At 43.9% G+C, this 14,811-nt stretch overlaps 2 protein-coding genes and 1 long non-coding RNA gene across 4 annotated transcripts in view; 1 reads left to right on the plus strand and 2 right to left on the minus strand.

Moving 5' to 3' along the window:
• The window catches only part of nucks1a (nuclear casein kinase and cyclin-dependent kinase substrate 1a), a 51,938-nt gene that overhangs the window by 6,530 nt on the left and 30,597 nt on the right, over positions 1–14,811 (minus strand). Inside the window, exon 7 of the mRNA XM_052075263.1 lies at positions 11,620–11,769. Coding sequence (XP_051931223.1) covers positions 11,620–11,769 — 150 coding nt within the window. The remainder of the gene's footprint in view (positions 1–11,619; positions 11,770–14,811) is intronic.
• LOC127607201 (uncharacterized) lies at positions 1,991–11,611 on the minus strand. 2 transcript variants are annotated; one of them, XR_007964009.1, is made up of 4 exons: positions 8,020–11,611; positions 7,844–7,919; positions 2,520–2,774; positions 1,991–2,373 (listed from the first exon to the last, which is right to left on the minus strand). It is a non-coding gene; the product is annotated as an uncharacterized LOC127607201 (long non-coding RNA). The 2 variants fall into 2 exon arrangements; XR_007964008.1 differs by having other exon boundaries at positions 7,844–10,628.
• The window catches only part of c9h3orf14 (chromosome 9 C3orf14 homolog), a 58,100-nt gene continuing 48,615 nt past the window's right edge, over positions 5,327–14,811 (plus strand). Inside the window, exon 1 of the transcript XR_007963993.1 lies at positions 5,327–6,628. The gene's annotated coding sequence lies outside the window, so the exon portion shown is untranslated. The remainder of the gene's footprint in view (positions 6,629–14,811) is intronic.

Genomic DNA, 14,811 nt, shown 5'->3' on the forward strand with positions numbered 1-14,811 from the left:
CATTCAAAGTGAAGTTGCGAGCGGCATGGGAAAAATGGATGATCGATGGCGAACACGGCTTCACGAAGGCAGCGCCGGGCTAGTTACGCCACAATCTGTGAATGGATTGTGGCTGCTTGGACGAACGCATCTGCTACTACAGTTGTTCGAGCGTTTGGCAAAGCCGGCATCATTTCTGTGGAGCCACATGACGACAAGAGTGACTCTCACAACGAGAGGGAACCCGGCGGTTTGGATGGATTACCGATACTTGCACAATTGTTCAATTCGGACACAGAAGATGATGACTTTGATGGCTTTCTGAGTGATGATTGAGCAAAAAACGTGAGTACCTTGTAAATAAAATGCACCCGAACTCAGTTCTGCTTTCGTTGCCTTTTTAAAAACGTGTTTTAGCTTCGAGCTTCAGTGTATGCTTCAAGCTAACGTGTTAGCGAACGTGTTAGCATGCATGCATGCCGTATGTTTAAGCGTATGTTATGTAAAAAGCGTACCACTGTAAAACTGCGCCCATTAGTACAGTGCGGCCTGTGTATGTGTAAAATACAGAAATGTCACCCATTAATGAGACTGCGCCCAACAGTACGGTGCGTCGAATAGTCGTGAAAATACGGTAGATTAAATATTTTAATCGTTTGACAGCTTGAGAGAGAGAGAGAGATACATACTAATATGTGTGTATATATATACACACACACACATACAGATGTGTGTATGTTAGGTTAGTGTATACATCACAAAATACAGTAAACAAACATGAAATATACATGTAGTACTGTATATGTTGAACTTTCGCTTCCTCTCGCGGCCTTTTGTGGCATTTTCGCTCTATTTTTTTAATGAATATTTTTTAAAGATCCGCGATGCTCTGAAACCGCAATAAGTGAACCATGAAGTAGCGAGGGATCACTGTATTACAAACGATTAAATTATTCAATTACAAGCATCTATCTGCTTGTTACATGGCATGAACCAAGTGATCAACCCGCAACCCGCACAAGAAATCATTGTCCGCAAATTAAGGTACCTTGCTTAAGACACATTAAAAGTTTGAGAGCCAAACCGGCCATAGACAAAAATAAATAAATAAAAGCATGCACGCATGCACATGCGCACACGTTACTTAGATAATTCAGTTTCAAAAACCAAAATGTTTCTCTCCCCTATCTGCTTAGTCGCAAGGTCTGATTTGTGAACATATATTAAAGATCCTCAAGTACTGTCAGCTGACTACACATTGCTCATGTTTTGCTTTTGAATGTTGAAGATGGGCGAGTTGCTGCTCAGTGGAGGGATGAATTATGCTAGTAATGTGGCCACTCTAAAATAATAAACTAATTTGCCTTATCTTTCACAGAAAGCGTTGACACATCAGTTTTAAAAAACTATATACAAACAATGTATGGTTCATGATGACACGGGGGAAACGTGATTTTATTAAAAGTGACAATGTACAGTATAAACAGTATCAGGGGAGTAAAAAAAACACCATATTTTCCAGTTGGAAAGTTTATGGATTATATTACCTGGTCAAAAGAAGTAAGGTCTTGCCTCACTTCACACCTCAGTCATTTTGCTTTTTCAAGAGACAGAGTAAATGATAACTTGCATAGCAGACTCAGAACTATTTGGATGGGAGAGAGTTATATCTCGATTTTTTTCTTCACAAAGTAGCAAGAAGCAAGATTGATGTCAGCCGTGCTGCAATATTTTTTGCTCAAGTCCGAAAAATACATCGCTACTGAGCACAAAATTTGTCATACACAACAAAGGTTTTTTGATTGACTGCGTAGTTGACAATGCAGAATGCTTGCATATTACTTTTAAAATGTTCTTACTGTTCAATTGTAAAGTAAATGAGCAGTGCCTTATCATTTCCTGTTACAACTCAGAAATAATCAAAGAGTGATTCTTTTTTTTACATCTGTCCAGTGCCCTACAACATTTGTTCATAGATTGTATATTTTTGAAAGAAGACATATGAAACTAATTCAACGTATTTAATTAAGCATTTTATTTGCAGGATTTATGAGTGGTTTAGTAACAGTAAATTTAACAGTTTTGTCTAGTTTTCCAGCGGTGACTCATGTGTCAGTCCAGTCTTGTGGCTGTTCTTCAACAAGGAACTCACATTTAGTGAGTTCATTTAAATTCAAACAACCCAAAATCTAATTTTGACAAAACTGTCCTAAGAAATCAGAATGCATACAAATACTTCAGCATGATAACATATCAGGATGTCTTAGAATTGTCCATGTCGAACATATCTAATATTTTTGTTTATTATTTTTTATTATCTAATTAAGTTATTTTCCAGAACAGCGTAGGTACAGCACAGAGCAGAGAATCCAGGACTGTCCATCAGAGCATCTCCTTCAAATAAAGAAAATGAAAAACACAGGTCAATGAAATTTAAAAGAAATCAATGCAGATTAATTTTATTATTATGACAGTATAAATAAATTCAACCCTACAAATGACTAACATTTGATAAGTGTTAATTTGCATGCCAAACTCACCAAAGTCCATTGGACTGAAGCTCAGTGATGATTCAAATCTCTGCTATCATTCAAGAAATCCACACAGTATTTGTTCTGTATTCTGGAATATGTTGATTGCCCATTTCTATAATTTTGAAAAGTTGACAGATCTTTGTATAACTTGCTTCCAGACGGTACGATATTGGTTCCCAAGAAGTCGTCCTCTGCCAGCATTCCACATTTCATTATAGGCTGGGAGGCCTATTTCCAAACAAAATGGGCTCAAGGACACATCTGAAACAAGAAAAAAAAATGGAGATCACATCACACAATAGGTTGTTTCATGACTAATTCTGATGTAGCCAATGATTTACAGAAGCAGTTCAAAGTGGTCCAGGTGCGTTCTGTCCCGATTTTGGGCCTTTAGATGGACAAACGTTTACCGGACATTCTGCATAAGACCATTGTGATAGACAACGGATGCATATTTTCCAACAATCTCATCATCAACCGTTACTTTTGCTGCAAGAGGGAAGATTTGTGTCTGTTGTTGTTGGGTATGGCTTGCACTGTATTCTGAAACGTCATGAGCGTCCTGAGGCCTGATCCATTTCAGCAAAAGATAATGCAATTTTTCTGGCAGATATTGTGCATGAGTTCATTTGATTAACAATTCTTTTGCAATGTATTTTTTTTGTCAAAGGTTTTTTGTTCATTTTACAAAAATGCAGGAGCGCATGTAAATTGTTTTTCAATATTATCCGAGTCCAACGACTTCAAATTTACACAGAGGGCTGAGCGAAGTCCCATCTTGGGATAAATTGAAACCCTTGACAGTAATAGTCCAAATCATGATGTGAACTCAAATGTAAAACTGTGAATGGAAGTAGTATTTACATGTGAAAATTTTATATTTTCTTTTAAATTATCATTTTCAGAATCTTCTTCTCCCATTTTGCATTTTCATCTGAACATACCTCTGCTGTTTCACATTTGTGATGAAATAAATTTACCCCCTTGGCAAAGCTAAATTGATTCCGCAAAGAAAACAACAGTTGAATTTTAAAGCCTATCAGTTCTCAAAATTCATGAGCATTTAAATAGTGCAAACAAATCCACATATCTGATATAACTAATCAATATACTATGATATGATTTCATACAACCTCCATCTCGTCCTGGCTGACCACACCCGATTCAATCCTGGATTTGGGGACAAGTGATTCAGGTGCGATTCTAGTTTGCTATTCTATTATTCTCTCTCTCAACAATTAATAATAAACCTGTTAATTTACTGGTCATAGCTGGATGTTCTCCGTTCTAACGCCGTTCCAGATAGACCCCGAAGCACTCTTTTACATAAGCTTAGTGACACCTCTTCTTGCTCGGCATGTCACACGCTTCACTACTCCTGCATTTAGCTGTAACAATGCGTCATAGAAACATGTCTACACTTATGTTCTTAAGATAGATATAATTAATTGTAATAGCCAAGGACCATTCGTTAAAAAAAAATGTAATTCCCTGAATTGAACACTTATATAAGGCGGCCCGGTGGCGCAGTGGTTAGAGCAGGGGTGGCCAACCCGTGGCTCACGAGCCGCATGCGGCTCTTTAGCTAGTTCAATGCGGCTCCCGGGCTCTCACACGACAAGCGTCGACAACGCTTCGGCAGCGGCAATGCCATTCAAACAAGGTGCCAACTTCACAGAACGTACTCCGTCAGTCTATCATCAATCCCGTTACTTGATTGACAGAGGGCAACCAATCAGATGATTGCATCACCTCTCATGCGCAAACAACCGCGGTAAGTGCTAAGCTAGTCAGCGAATTACCTCTGATTTTAAGGCAGCGGTGCCCAATACGTCGATCAGAATCGACCGTGAGCCAGCGAACTGGTCCCAAGTCGACCGCAAGGGGTCGGAGGAGTTAATGTGTGGGGGGAAAATAGGTTTGTATCTTGAGCTTTCATTCATTTTCGGCCTGTTCCGACTGTTGCTCATCGTGGTTTGCGTGCATATGTGCGCGAGTTCACTGGTGGGCACCTGCGTGAGTGCGTAGCGCGCGTGTCTGTGTGTGCGTGTATGCTTGCATGTGCGCGATCGGGTGTTCGTGAGAAGTTGGTCGCTTCAAAAGTCGATCTTTGGCCAAAAAATGTGTGTGTGTGTGTGTGTGTGTGTGTGTGTGTGTGTGTGTGTGTGCGCATGCGTGAAGAAGTGTATAATGTGGCTCTTTGCAGTAACTCAGTAAAAAAAAACTGGCTCTTCATCTCTGACTGGTTGGCCACCCCTGGGTTAGAGCGTCGACCTCACAGTGCAAAGGTTGTGGGTTTGATCCAAGCTCTGGCCTCCCTGTGTGGAGTTTGCATGTTCTTCCCAGGCCTGTGTGGATTTTCTCCGGGCACTAAGGTTTCCTCCCACATTCCAAAAACATGCGTGCCAGGCTGATTGTACACTCTAAATTGTCCCTAGGTGCGAATGTGAGCACGGATGGTTGTTCGTCTCTGTGTGCCCTGCGATTGGCTGGCAAACTGTTCTTTCCCCCACACCTACTGCCCGAATATGGCTGGGACAGGCTCCAGCACCCCCCGCGACCCTTATGAGGATAAGCGGAATGGAAAATGGATGGATAATTTTTTTATTTTCTGTCATTATCATGTTGGTGTGTGACATTTACAATAAATGTGGCTGAGCAGAAGTAAGTGTGTGCGTGTGTGTGTGCGACAGAGCACCATATGACACCACTTCAGATTTCTGCTTCATGGTTAAGTGGGTGCCACCCTCTGTTCAGATACAAACTAGAGTTGAAAATGAAAATATTATGAAGAGTGTTCTTGTCTTAAATGTGTGTGTTCCAACTACAGAGGGATCACACTCCTCAGCCTCCCTGGTAAGGTCTATTCAGGGGTGCTGGAGAGGAGGGTCCGTCAGGAAGTCGAGCCTCAGATTGAGGAGGAGCAGTGTGGTTTTCGTCCCGGCCGTGGAACAGTGGACCAGCTCTACACCCTTAGCAGGGTCCTTGAGGGTATGTGGGAATTCGCCCAACCAGTCTACATGTGTTTTGTGGACTTGGAGAAGGCGTTTGACCGTGTCCCTCGGGGAGTTCTGTGGGGGGTGCTTCGTGGGTATGGGGTACCGAACCCCCTGATACGGGCTGTTCGGTCACTATACCACCGATGTCAGAGTTTGGTTCGCATTGCCGGCAGTAAGTCGGAATCGTTTCCAGTGGGGGTAGGACTCCGCCAAGGCTGCCCTTTGTCGCCGATTCTGTTCATAACCTTTATGGACAGAATTTCTAGGCGCATCCGAAGCGTTGAGGGAGTCCGTTTTGGGGGCCTCAGTATTACATCCCTGCTTTTTGCAGATGATGTGGTGCTGTTGGCTCCTTCAAACGGGGCTCTACAACTCTCACTGGAGCGTTTCGCAGCCGAGTGTGAAGCGGTTGGGATGAAAATCAGCACCTCCAAATCTGAAACCATGGTCCTCAGTCGGAAAAGGGTGGAGTGCCCCCTCCGGGTCGGGGGGGAGATCTTGCCCCAAGTGGAGGAGTTTAAGTATCTTGGGGTCTTGTTCACGAGTGAGGGCAGGAGGGAGCGAGAGATCGACAGGCGGATCGGTGCAGCATCTGCTGTGATGCGGACGTTGTATCGGTCTGTCGTGGTGAAGAAGGAGCTGAGCCAAAGGGCGAAGCTCTCAATTTACCGGTCGATCTACGTCCCAACCCTCATCTATGGCCACGAGCTATGGGTCGTGACCGAAAGAACGAGATCCCGGATACAAGCGGCCGAAATGAGTTTTCTCCGCAGGGTGTCCGGGCTCTCCCTTAGAGATAAGGTGAGGAGCTCGGTCATCCGGGAGGGGCTCAGAGTCGAGCCGCTTCTCCTCCACATCGAGAGGAGCCAGATGAGGTGGCTTGGGCATCTGATTCGGATGCCTCCTGAGCGCCTCCCTGGTGAGGTGTTCCGGGCATGTCCCACCGGGAGGAGACCCCGAGGAAGACCCAGGACACGCTGGAGAGACTACGTCACCCAGCTGGCCTGGGAACGCCTCGGGATCCCCCGGGGAGAGCTGGAAGAAGTAGCTAGGGAGAGGGAAGTCTGGGCTTCCCTGCTAAAGCTGTTGCCCCCGCGACCCGGCCCCGGATAAGCGGTAGATGATGGATGGATGGATGGATGGATGGAACATTTGACCAACACATACAGTTTGGAACCCGAGATTAATATTATTTTTTGTTTTGTTCTGTCGGTTTTCCCATTTTCTGCTGTTTTTCCTCTGGAAAACAAATATTGAATCAATTGAATGTTTATCGCCGTTATTTGAAGAATGCAATTTAATGGTCGTCAGTTAGGTCTGGACGGTTATGGAAAAAAATAATCACAATTATTTGGATTGAGATTAACTCATGATAATGAAAACTAATATTCATTGATTTCAGAACTTTTGATTTCAGTAATTGTTTTTCTACTCAAACATCACAGCCTCATGCCGCTTCATCCCTGCATGTTGAACACTAACTATCCTTCTTGGTAGACCTTGTAAATATTTGAAAGTCGGGATGCTTGCATTTTCAATTCTGCTCCCTCCACACCTTTGTTTCCTTGTATCTACAGACATTGAAACCTTGAATTACCCTGCTCTCTTGATCATATTTAGTATAGCGCATGTTATTTTCACAAGTCTTGGAAGTTGCTGGGCTAACCTGGCATCACAAGGATTTTATTCCACGCTTGCTACACTAACGACACAGAGAACTATTTTCACAACGTCGGTAGCTTGTAAATCAGGGGTGTCAAAATCATATTTGTCGCAGGACTCTGAACTTTCAAGCTTTCCTCGGAGGGCCATGAAGACTTTAAAACAAATCTTAAATCAAAGTTACTGTAAAGAAAATATATATATAATCAGCAAGTATTGTGTGTATGTGTATATATATATATATATATATACTGTATATATATATATATATATATATATATATATATATATACACATACACACACACACACACACACACACATATATGACAATTCGGGTTCAGATTTTAGCAAGGATCATGGCAGTTGAAACATGATTTGCTTTCACGGGCCACATAAAATGATGTAGCAGGCTATATCTGGCCCCCGGAACTTGAGTTTGACAGACCCGTGTTGCAAAGGCACCGCGCTGTTCTGCATATTAATCGTTTTTGTTCAATTATAATGTTTAAAGATTGAGAGGAGCCAATATTTTAATCATGATTACATTTTGATGAATTGTACCGCCCTAGCGTCTATTCTACACATATTTTTGCTCTTGGGGCCCCTATACCCATCCCCACCGACCACCCCATGAACAGCATTTATAACATTTTCATAAAAATAATACCTTGGTTCTAACTGCTGGAGCTTGGTCTCCTTCGACCTGATGTCAATCTCCTGAACCTTCAGAGAAATGCTCACCCCTATTAAAATAGAAACATATGTCAGAAGCAGCAGATGGGGCATGCCATTTCTAAAATTTCAAGGGGCTAGTTAGACGAGAAAGGAAACCAGAGTCCAAACCTCGCCTTTTTTCCTTTTACTGATTATGAGGAAGTGTCCTGCCTGAAATATTAAAACATTGAGGATGTTATTCTCCAGAAAACATTTACACTACATATGCTCTTCTGCTTGGAACCATAAATGCCTAATTATCAGGTCTAGTTACTTCTTTATTTTAAGGATACACTTTTTTTATTTCATAGGAAAAGGATAGCAAATATTTACAGATTTTTTTCTGTCACATGCTATGATGAAAAGGCATACATTTTGACATCTTTTTGGGTGAGAGACAGGCGAACAAGCGTGTAACAACTCTATGAATGTGTGCATGCAGGAGAAATTATGAGTCATACCGTTCAGAACGACAGGAAGTGCTAGCACATTCGTTTGTAGTGGCAGTTCGTCGTCGTACTTCTGATTGAGTTGGGAGATGCTGGATGTAGGGCTGCAGCAGCTGCCAATTTCAAGGCAAGTGGGTGCTGCGACAGCTGCCGATTTGAGGCATTTTAAGCAGCACCTTCGGTTGCAGCGGTAAAAGGTGCTGAGCTTTTTCGACATTATGTTTGGGGAACATAATAGATATTATCTATCATGTATACATCATTACATCTATATATAGATAGCTTGGGGTGTTCACACGGTACACATTTGCATCGGTGCTGCACCGATGTATTTTGTTGCGATATATCTTACACCGGTGTAAATTCTGGGGAGCATTCACACTTAAAAAGCTACTTACTAAAGAGAATTTTTAAAGGGGAAGTCAACCCACAAATTTTCTTTGCACAAATATGGTCCACGCCGCCCTACTAGTCTAAACATGGCAATCTGATAAATATTGGCGCCGCTCTCGAATACAGTTGAGCCGTGCTTGGATGTTACCCTGAGCCATCTGTGATGTCATTTTCAGTTGACAGAAAGTGACACAAGGGCAACCCAATGAGATGGACAAAAAACAGGTATTTGTTGCTTAACTCATAATCCACAAACCCAGTATTAATTCAGAATGCCATGTTTCAACTAGTGGAAGCGCATAGAATATATTACTGTAGAGAAAATGTTGCAGTTGACTTCCCCTTGAAAGCAACATTTGCATACATTCAACCAGTGGCAGACCCTCAGGGCCAGCAAGGCCTCCTAAAAATTCATACAATAACATAAATTTAATTCATGTTATTTTATTTTCATAAATATGTAATCAAAATTATTCTCTGTATTCTTTACGTCATATTATTTCCATTTAGTTTTAGTTTAGGAGTGGCTTTCAATGTTATTTTAATTAACATTGAAAACCACTCGATAAATAACTTATTTATTATGGTAGAGTTTTTAACCAAACATATTTCAGCTAGCTTGTATTGCCAGGTAAATTAAATTTGCTTGGGGCCTTCAGTTTATACAGAGCAGGCCCCATTGCGCTGTAAATGAACGGGCACAGTCAGGTTGCAATAGCCAATCAGATCACGAGTCTGCGCACCGGGGCCAGCGAGAATGCCTTACGTCGAGACTGGACGTGCGCGTTCGGTAAATGGATTAGCGCCTGCTAGAGGGAGCCATCACTGCATTTTAACCCAAAACGGCCGAAGAAGAAGACGTTGATCTGGTTGCTGAACTACTTTCCACACAATTTTCAAGACGGACCTTACACGAAAAGCTGAATATTGTGTGAAGAGGTCGCCCAACTCCTGCGCTAGCTAGCCTGTCCCAGCAATGAAAAGGGTTTGTCAAGCAATTATGAACGGTACCCGTGGCTCACAGCCTCTGAGAAATGCTGCAAATTGTACTGCTGGGAATGCCTATTGCTGGCAACGGACCGATTTGGTGTTTGGAGCCATACTGGATTTACCCATTTAAGTTGTTTTACCAAGGCAGCAAGGAAACATCAGAGCACGGCTGGGCACTTACAAATTACGGTGCGTTTAAAAACATTTGGGGCCACTCGCGTAGATGTGCAGCTCAGTGAACAGACACTACATTGGTGAGTAAATGAATCTTATTTTACATTTCTTCTTGTCATTTTATTTTGTTGGTATTAAATTAATGGTAACAACATAAAATGACAAAGATACAAAAATGTATCAAATAAATCTGCTCACCTGCAATTTATAATGGCGCATTGTAGTCACCTTTGTGCACGAAAGTTCGTTCACTCTCAGCTGCTCAACATCGTCAGTTATTTGCCGTTTTGTAGCCGATTCTCAAAATGCAAATGATCCTTTTACTTTATTTTCAAAGAATAATTTGTTTTGTGCGGCCCGGTACTCCAGTGGTTAGCACGTCGGCTTCACAGTGCAGAGGTACTTGGACTCTTGAGATTATCCCGTCTGCAGCAACTGTGCACCCCCAGATGAGCATACCTCTCCCTCGTTTGTCATTTAAATCTTCACGTCAGGTATTTATGTTCAAATGTTTTCTTTCCGTTCGATTCCAGCTCCGGCCTCCCTGTGTGGAGTTTGCATGTTCTCCCCGGGCCTGCGTGGGTTTTCTCCGGGTGCTCCGGTTTCCTCCCACATTCCAAAAACATGCGTGGCAGGCCGATTGAAAACTCTAAATTGTCCCTAGGTGTGAGTGTGAGTGCGAATGGTTGTTCATTTCTGTGTGCCCTGCGATTGGCTGGCAACCGATTCAGGGTGTCCCCCGCCTACTGCCCGAAGACAGCTGGGATAGGCTCCAGCACCACCCGCGACCCGAGTGAGGATCAAGCGGCTCGGAAGATGAATGAATGAATGAATGAATGAATTTTTGTTTGTTCAATGTTTTGTTATTGTTTGGTTGGTGTCTTATATGCAACTGCGACATTGCGCAATTTATTGGACAGACTTGTTTAAGATCACACAGCGTAATTTGAGTGGCATTTTATTTAGTATTTTTTTAATCTTTTTATTTTTGACAATATCTGAAAATTTAGTTTCCTGCTCTTAATTGTGAATACAATACTTGATGTTTTTAAATGCTGTTTGACGAGCCTATACTGTATTGTGTTAATGTATGTGACGTCTATCAGACACCGTAAAAGGATGAGAGAAAGGAAATATGACAGAAGTACAACAGAGCACGAACGCAACGCATTCAATACCCGTATGTAAGCAACTCTTCTCACGCGTCATAGCGAGTCTACCCCTGTAGCGTTCACAACTTCAAATTTTATATCGGTGCTGCCCCGCAAACTAGCATTTACTCCAGAGTAAATTTTTAAACCACCTCATGAGCAAGGTTAAATTTGCTCCGGTTTAAGCTGTTTTCAGGGGCTACATCGGTATAACTTTGTACATGTGAACGCTCTACGGAGGCAGCCTGGGTACTACACCGGAGTAAAAGTTGCTGTGTGAACACCCCTACTGTTACGCAACAGTGGCGTGGCGGGTCAAAACTACTCGCTCACAGTACGTAATTCAGAAATACTGTTGTTGAACTGAAGATTGTTTTGCTTGTTTCACATTGACAGGTGGGCAGACACTTCAGAGACTCACCTATCAGTTATCAACAAAGTCAATTTTCCATAACATCTTACCAAAAAAACAAAACAAAAAAACCCCATCATTTAAAAAGTTCGGCTGATTGCTTGAATGTTTATGTGTTACATATCTGGTACACGGCCAAACTGTAATGTAAGGTACTTACGATCAAGGTAGGCTTCTTCTTGTTCCTCATGCTCTTCATCCTCACTGCCTCCGTCACCCAGAAGGATCTCCCTTTGTTTTGATACCGCCTTGGAGGCCGCCTGACGTACTGTTCGCTTTCGGCTGAGTTCCTTCTCGTCATCACTGCAATCTACAAAAATCACACAAAAAATTATTGGAAAAGCTCGACACAAACTTTGTTGCACCATACAGGGTTTGATAACACTTTTTTTGGCAGGGGAAACAGAATGACCATATTTGCTGATGTATAGCCATCTCATTTGACATACTGTACTTTCGTATGATGCAGAGATTGACAGGATATATATAAATATTTTGCTGTCGTGTGAACTTTGCAACAAAGAGCGGCGAACAAAACAGGTCAATTATTTTAGATAACTTTAAAAAGAAGACAACCTTTAATTAATTTTCCTTGTATTCAACAAAATTCGATGAGGATAAAGTTTAGAATGTTTTTACTCATGTTAAACAATACAGTTTGGACATTTGTAAACACTATAACAGTGGACCGGGTCAATGAGCACCTCAGTGAATGTGGGAGAGCTGAATGAGACCCTCGTGAGGGAAAAGTGGATTAGAAAATCGATGGAAGGAAGGATTGATGGACTGGCGCGCTTAAAGTGACGCACTGACATTGTACAGTCAAACCTCGGTTTTCGACCATAATCCGTTCCAGAAAGTTGTTCAAAAACCCAATTGTTCGAAAACCAAAACTATGTTTCCCATTAAAATCAATGTAAAAATTTTTAATCCATTCCAAGTCTAGAAAACAACTTTTTTAAAGCATTTTTTAAACCATTTTAGAACATAAACTGTATACACGTGTAATAAGAGAGCAGGTAACAACAAACTACATTTTGTATGCTTTATTTTTAATAATTTTACCATAAACATTGACATTGTAACATGAAAATTTAACATCTCTCTCTCTCATCGTGACAATTGTAGATTGCCTTCTTTTACACCTTGAATTTATAAACCATATACCGTATTTTCACGATTATAAGGCGCCATTAAAAGTCTTAAATTTTCTCCAAAATGGACAGGAAGCCTTCCATGCAGATGGCTGCATGCAGATGGATGGATGCAGAGCCATCCATCCATCCATCTTCTACCGCTTATCTGGGGCCGGGTCGCGGGGGCAACAGCTTTAGCAGGGAAGCCCAGGCTTCCCTCTCCCGAGCTACTTCTTCCAGCTCTCCAGCGTGTGCTGTGTCTTCCTCGGGGTCTCCTCCCGGTGGGACATGCCCGGAACACCTCACCAGGGAGGCGTTCAGGAGGCATCCGAATCAGATGCCCAAGCCACGTCATCTGGCTCCTCTCGATGTGAGGTCAACCTGCGGAGAAAACTCATTTCGGCCGCTTGTATCCGGGATCTCGTTCTTTCGGCCATAGATGAGGGTTGGAACATAGATCGACCGGTAAATTGAGAGCTTCACCCTTTGGCGCAGCTCCTTCTTCACCACGACAGACCGATACAACGTCCTGTCAGAAGGAGTTTCAACTCCCTCCTCCGACAGAGCTTTTCCCATGTTCCGGGGGAGACGGGGGACATTGAGTCCGAGTGGTCCATGTTCCGTGCCTCTATTGTTGAGGCGGCCAATCTGAGTTGTGGCCGTAAGGTGGTTGGTGCCTGTCGTGGCGGCAACCCTCGTACTCGCTGGTGGACACCAGCAGTAGGGGATGCCGTCAAGCTGAAGAAGGAGTCCTATCGAGCCTTTATGGCCCGTGGGACCTCAGAGGCAGCTGACGGGTATCGACTGGCCAAGCAGAACGCAGCTTTGGTGGTCGCTGAGGCAAAAACCCGAGCATGGGAAGAGTTCGGTGAGGCCATGGAAGCCGACTTCCGGACGGCTTCGAGGAAATTCTGGTCCACCATCCGACGTCTCAGGAGGGGGAAGCAGTGCACCACTAACACTGTGTACAGTGGGTATGGGGCACTGCTGACTTCGATTCGGGACGTTGTGAACCGGTGGGCAGAGTACTTCGAAGACCTCCTCAACTCCACCAACACGTCTTCCTTGGAGGAAGCGGCGCCTGGGGACCCCGAGGTGGGCTCTTCTATCTCTGTGGTTGAAGTCACCGATGTGGTTAAAAAGCTCCTCGGTGGCAAGGCCCCGGGGGTGGATGAGATCCGCCCGGAGTTCCTCAAGGCTCTGGATGTTGTGGGGCTGTGCTGGTTGACACGCCTCTGCAACATCGCGTGGTCAACGGGGAGAGTGCCTCTAGATTGGCAGACCGGGGTGGTAGTCCCTCTTTTTTTAAAAAAAAGGGGGGACCGGAGGGTGTGTTCCAACTACAGAGGGATCACACTCCTCAGCCTCCCTGGTAAGGTCTATTCAGGGGTACTGGAGAGGTGGGTCTGTCAGGAAGTCGAGCCTCAGATTGAGGAGGAGCAGTGTGGTTTTCGTCCCGGCCGTGGAACAGGGTACCAGCTCTACACCCTTACCAGGGTTCTCGAAGGTATGTGGGAATTCGCCCAACCAGTCTACATGTGTTTTGTGGACTTGGAGAAGGCGTTTGACCGTGTCCCTCGGGGAGTTCTGTGGGGGGTGCTTCGTGGGTATGGAGTACCGAACCGTACTGATACAGGCTGTTCGGTCACTATACCACCGATGTCAGAGTTTGGTCCGCATTGCCGGCAGTAAGTCGGAATCGTTTCCAGTGAGGGTAGGACTCCGCCAAGGCTGCCCTTTGTCGCCGATTCTGTTCATAACCTTTATGGACAGAATTTCTAGGCGCAGCCGAAGCGTTGAGGTCCGTTTTGGTGGCCTCAGTATTGCATCCCTGCTTTTTGCAGATGATGTGGTGCTGTTGGCTCCTTCAAACAGGGCTCTCCAACTCTCACTGGAGCGTTTCGCAGCCGAGTGTGAAGCGGTTGGGATGAAAATCAGCACCTCCAAATCTGAAACCATGGTCCTCAGTCGGAAAAGGGTGGAGTGCCCCCTCCGGGTCAGGGGGGAGATCTTGCCCCAAGTGGAGGAGTTTAAGTATCTTGGGGTCTTGTTCACGAGTGAGGGCAGGAGGGAGCGAGAGATCGACAGGCGGATCGGTAATGCAGAGCGTTTAGTGTCTACGACGAGTTCCAAAGCCTGACTGGTAGCACCACTGGCCAACATGCTGTTTATATAGAGAAAAGGCGGAGTGAGTGACGACAGGTATGCGGAAGTCC

This window comes from Hippocampus zosterae, chromosome 9 (assembly GCF_025434085.1).
Source record: "Hippocampus zosterae strain Florida chromosome 9, ASM2543408v3, whole genome shotgun sequence".
Classification (NCBI taxonomy): domain Eukaryota; kingdom Metazoa; phylum Chordata; class Actinopteri; order Syngnathiformes; family Syngnathidae; genus Hippocampus; species Hippocampus zosterae.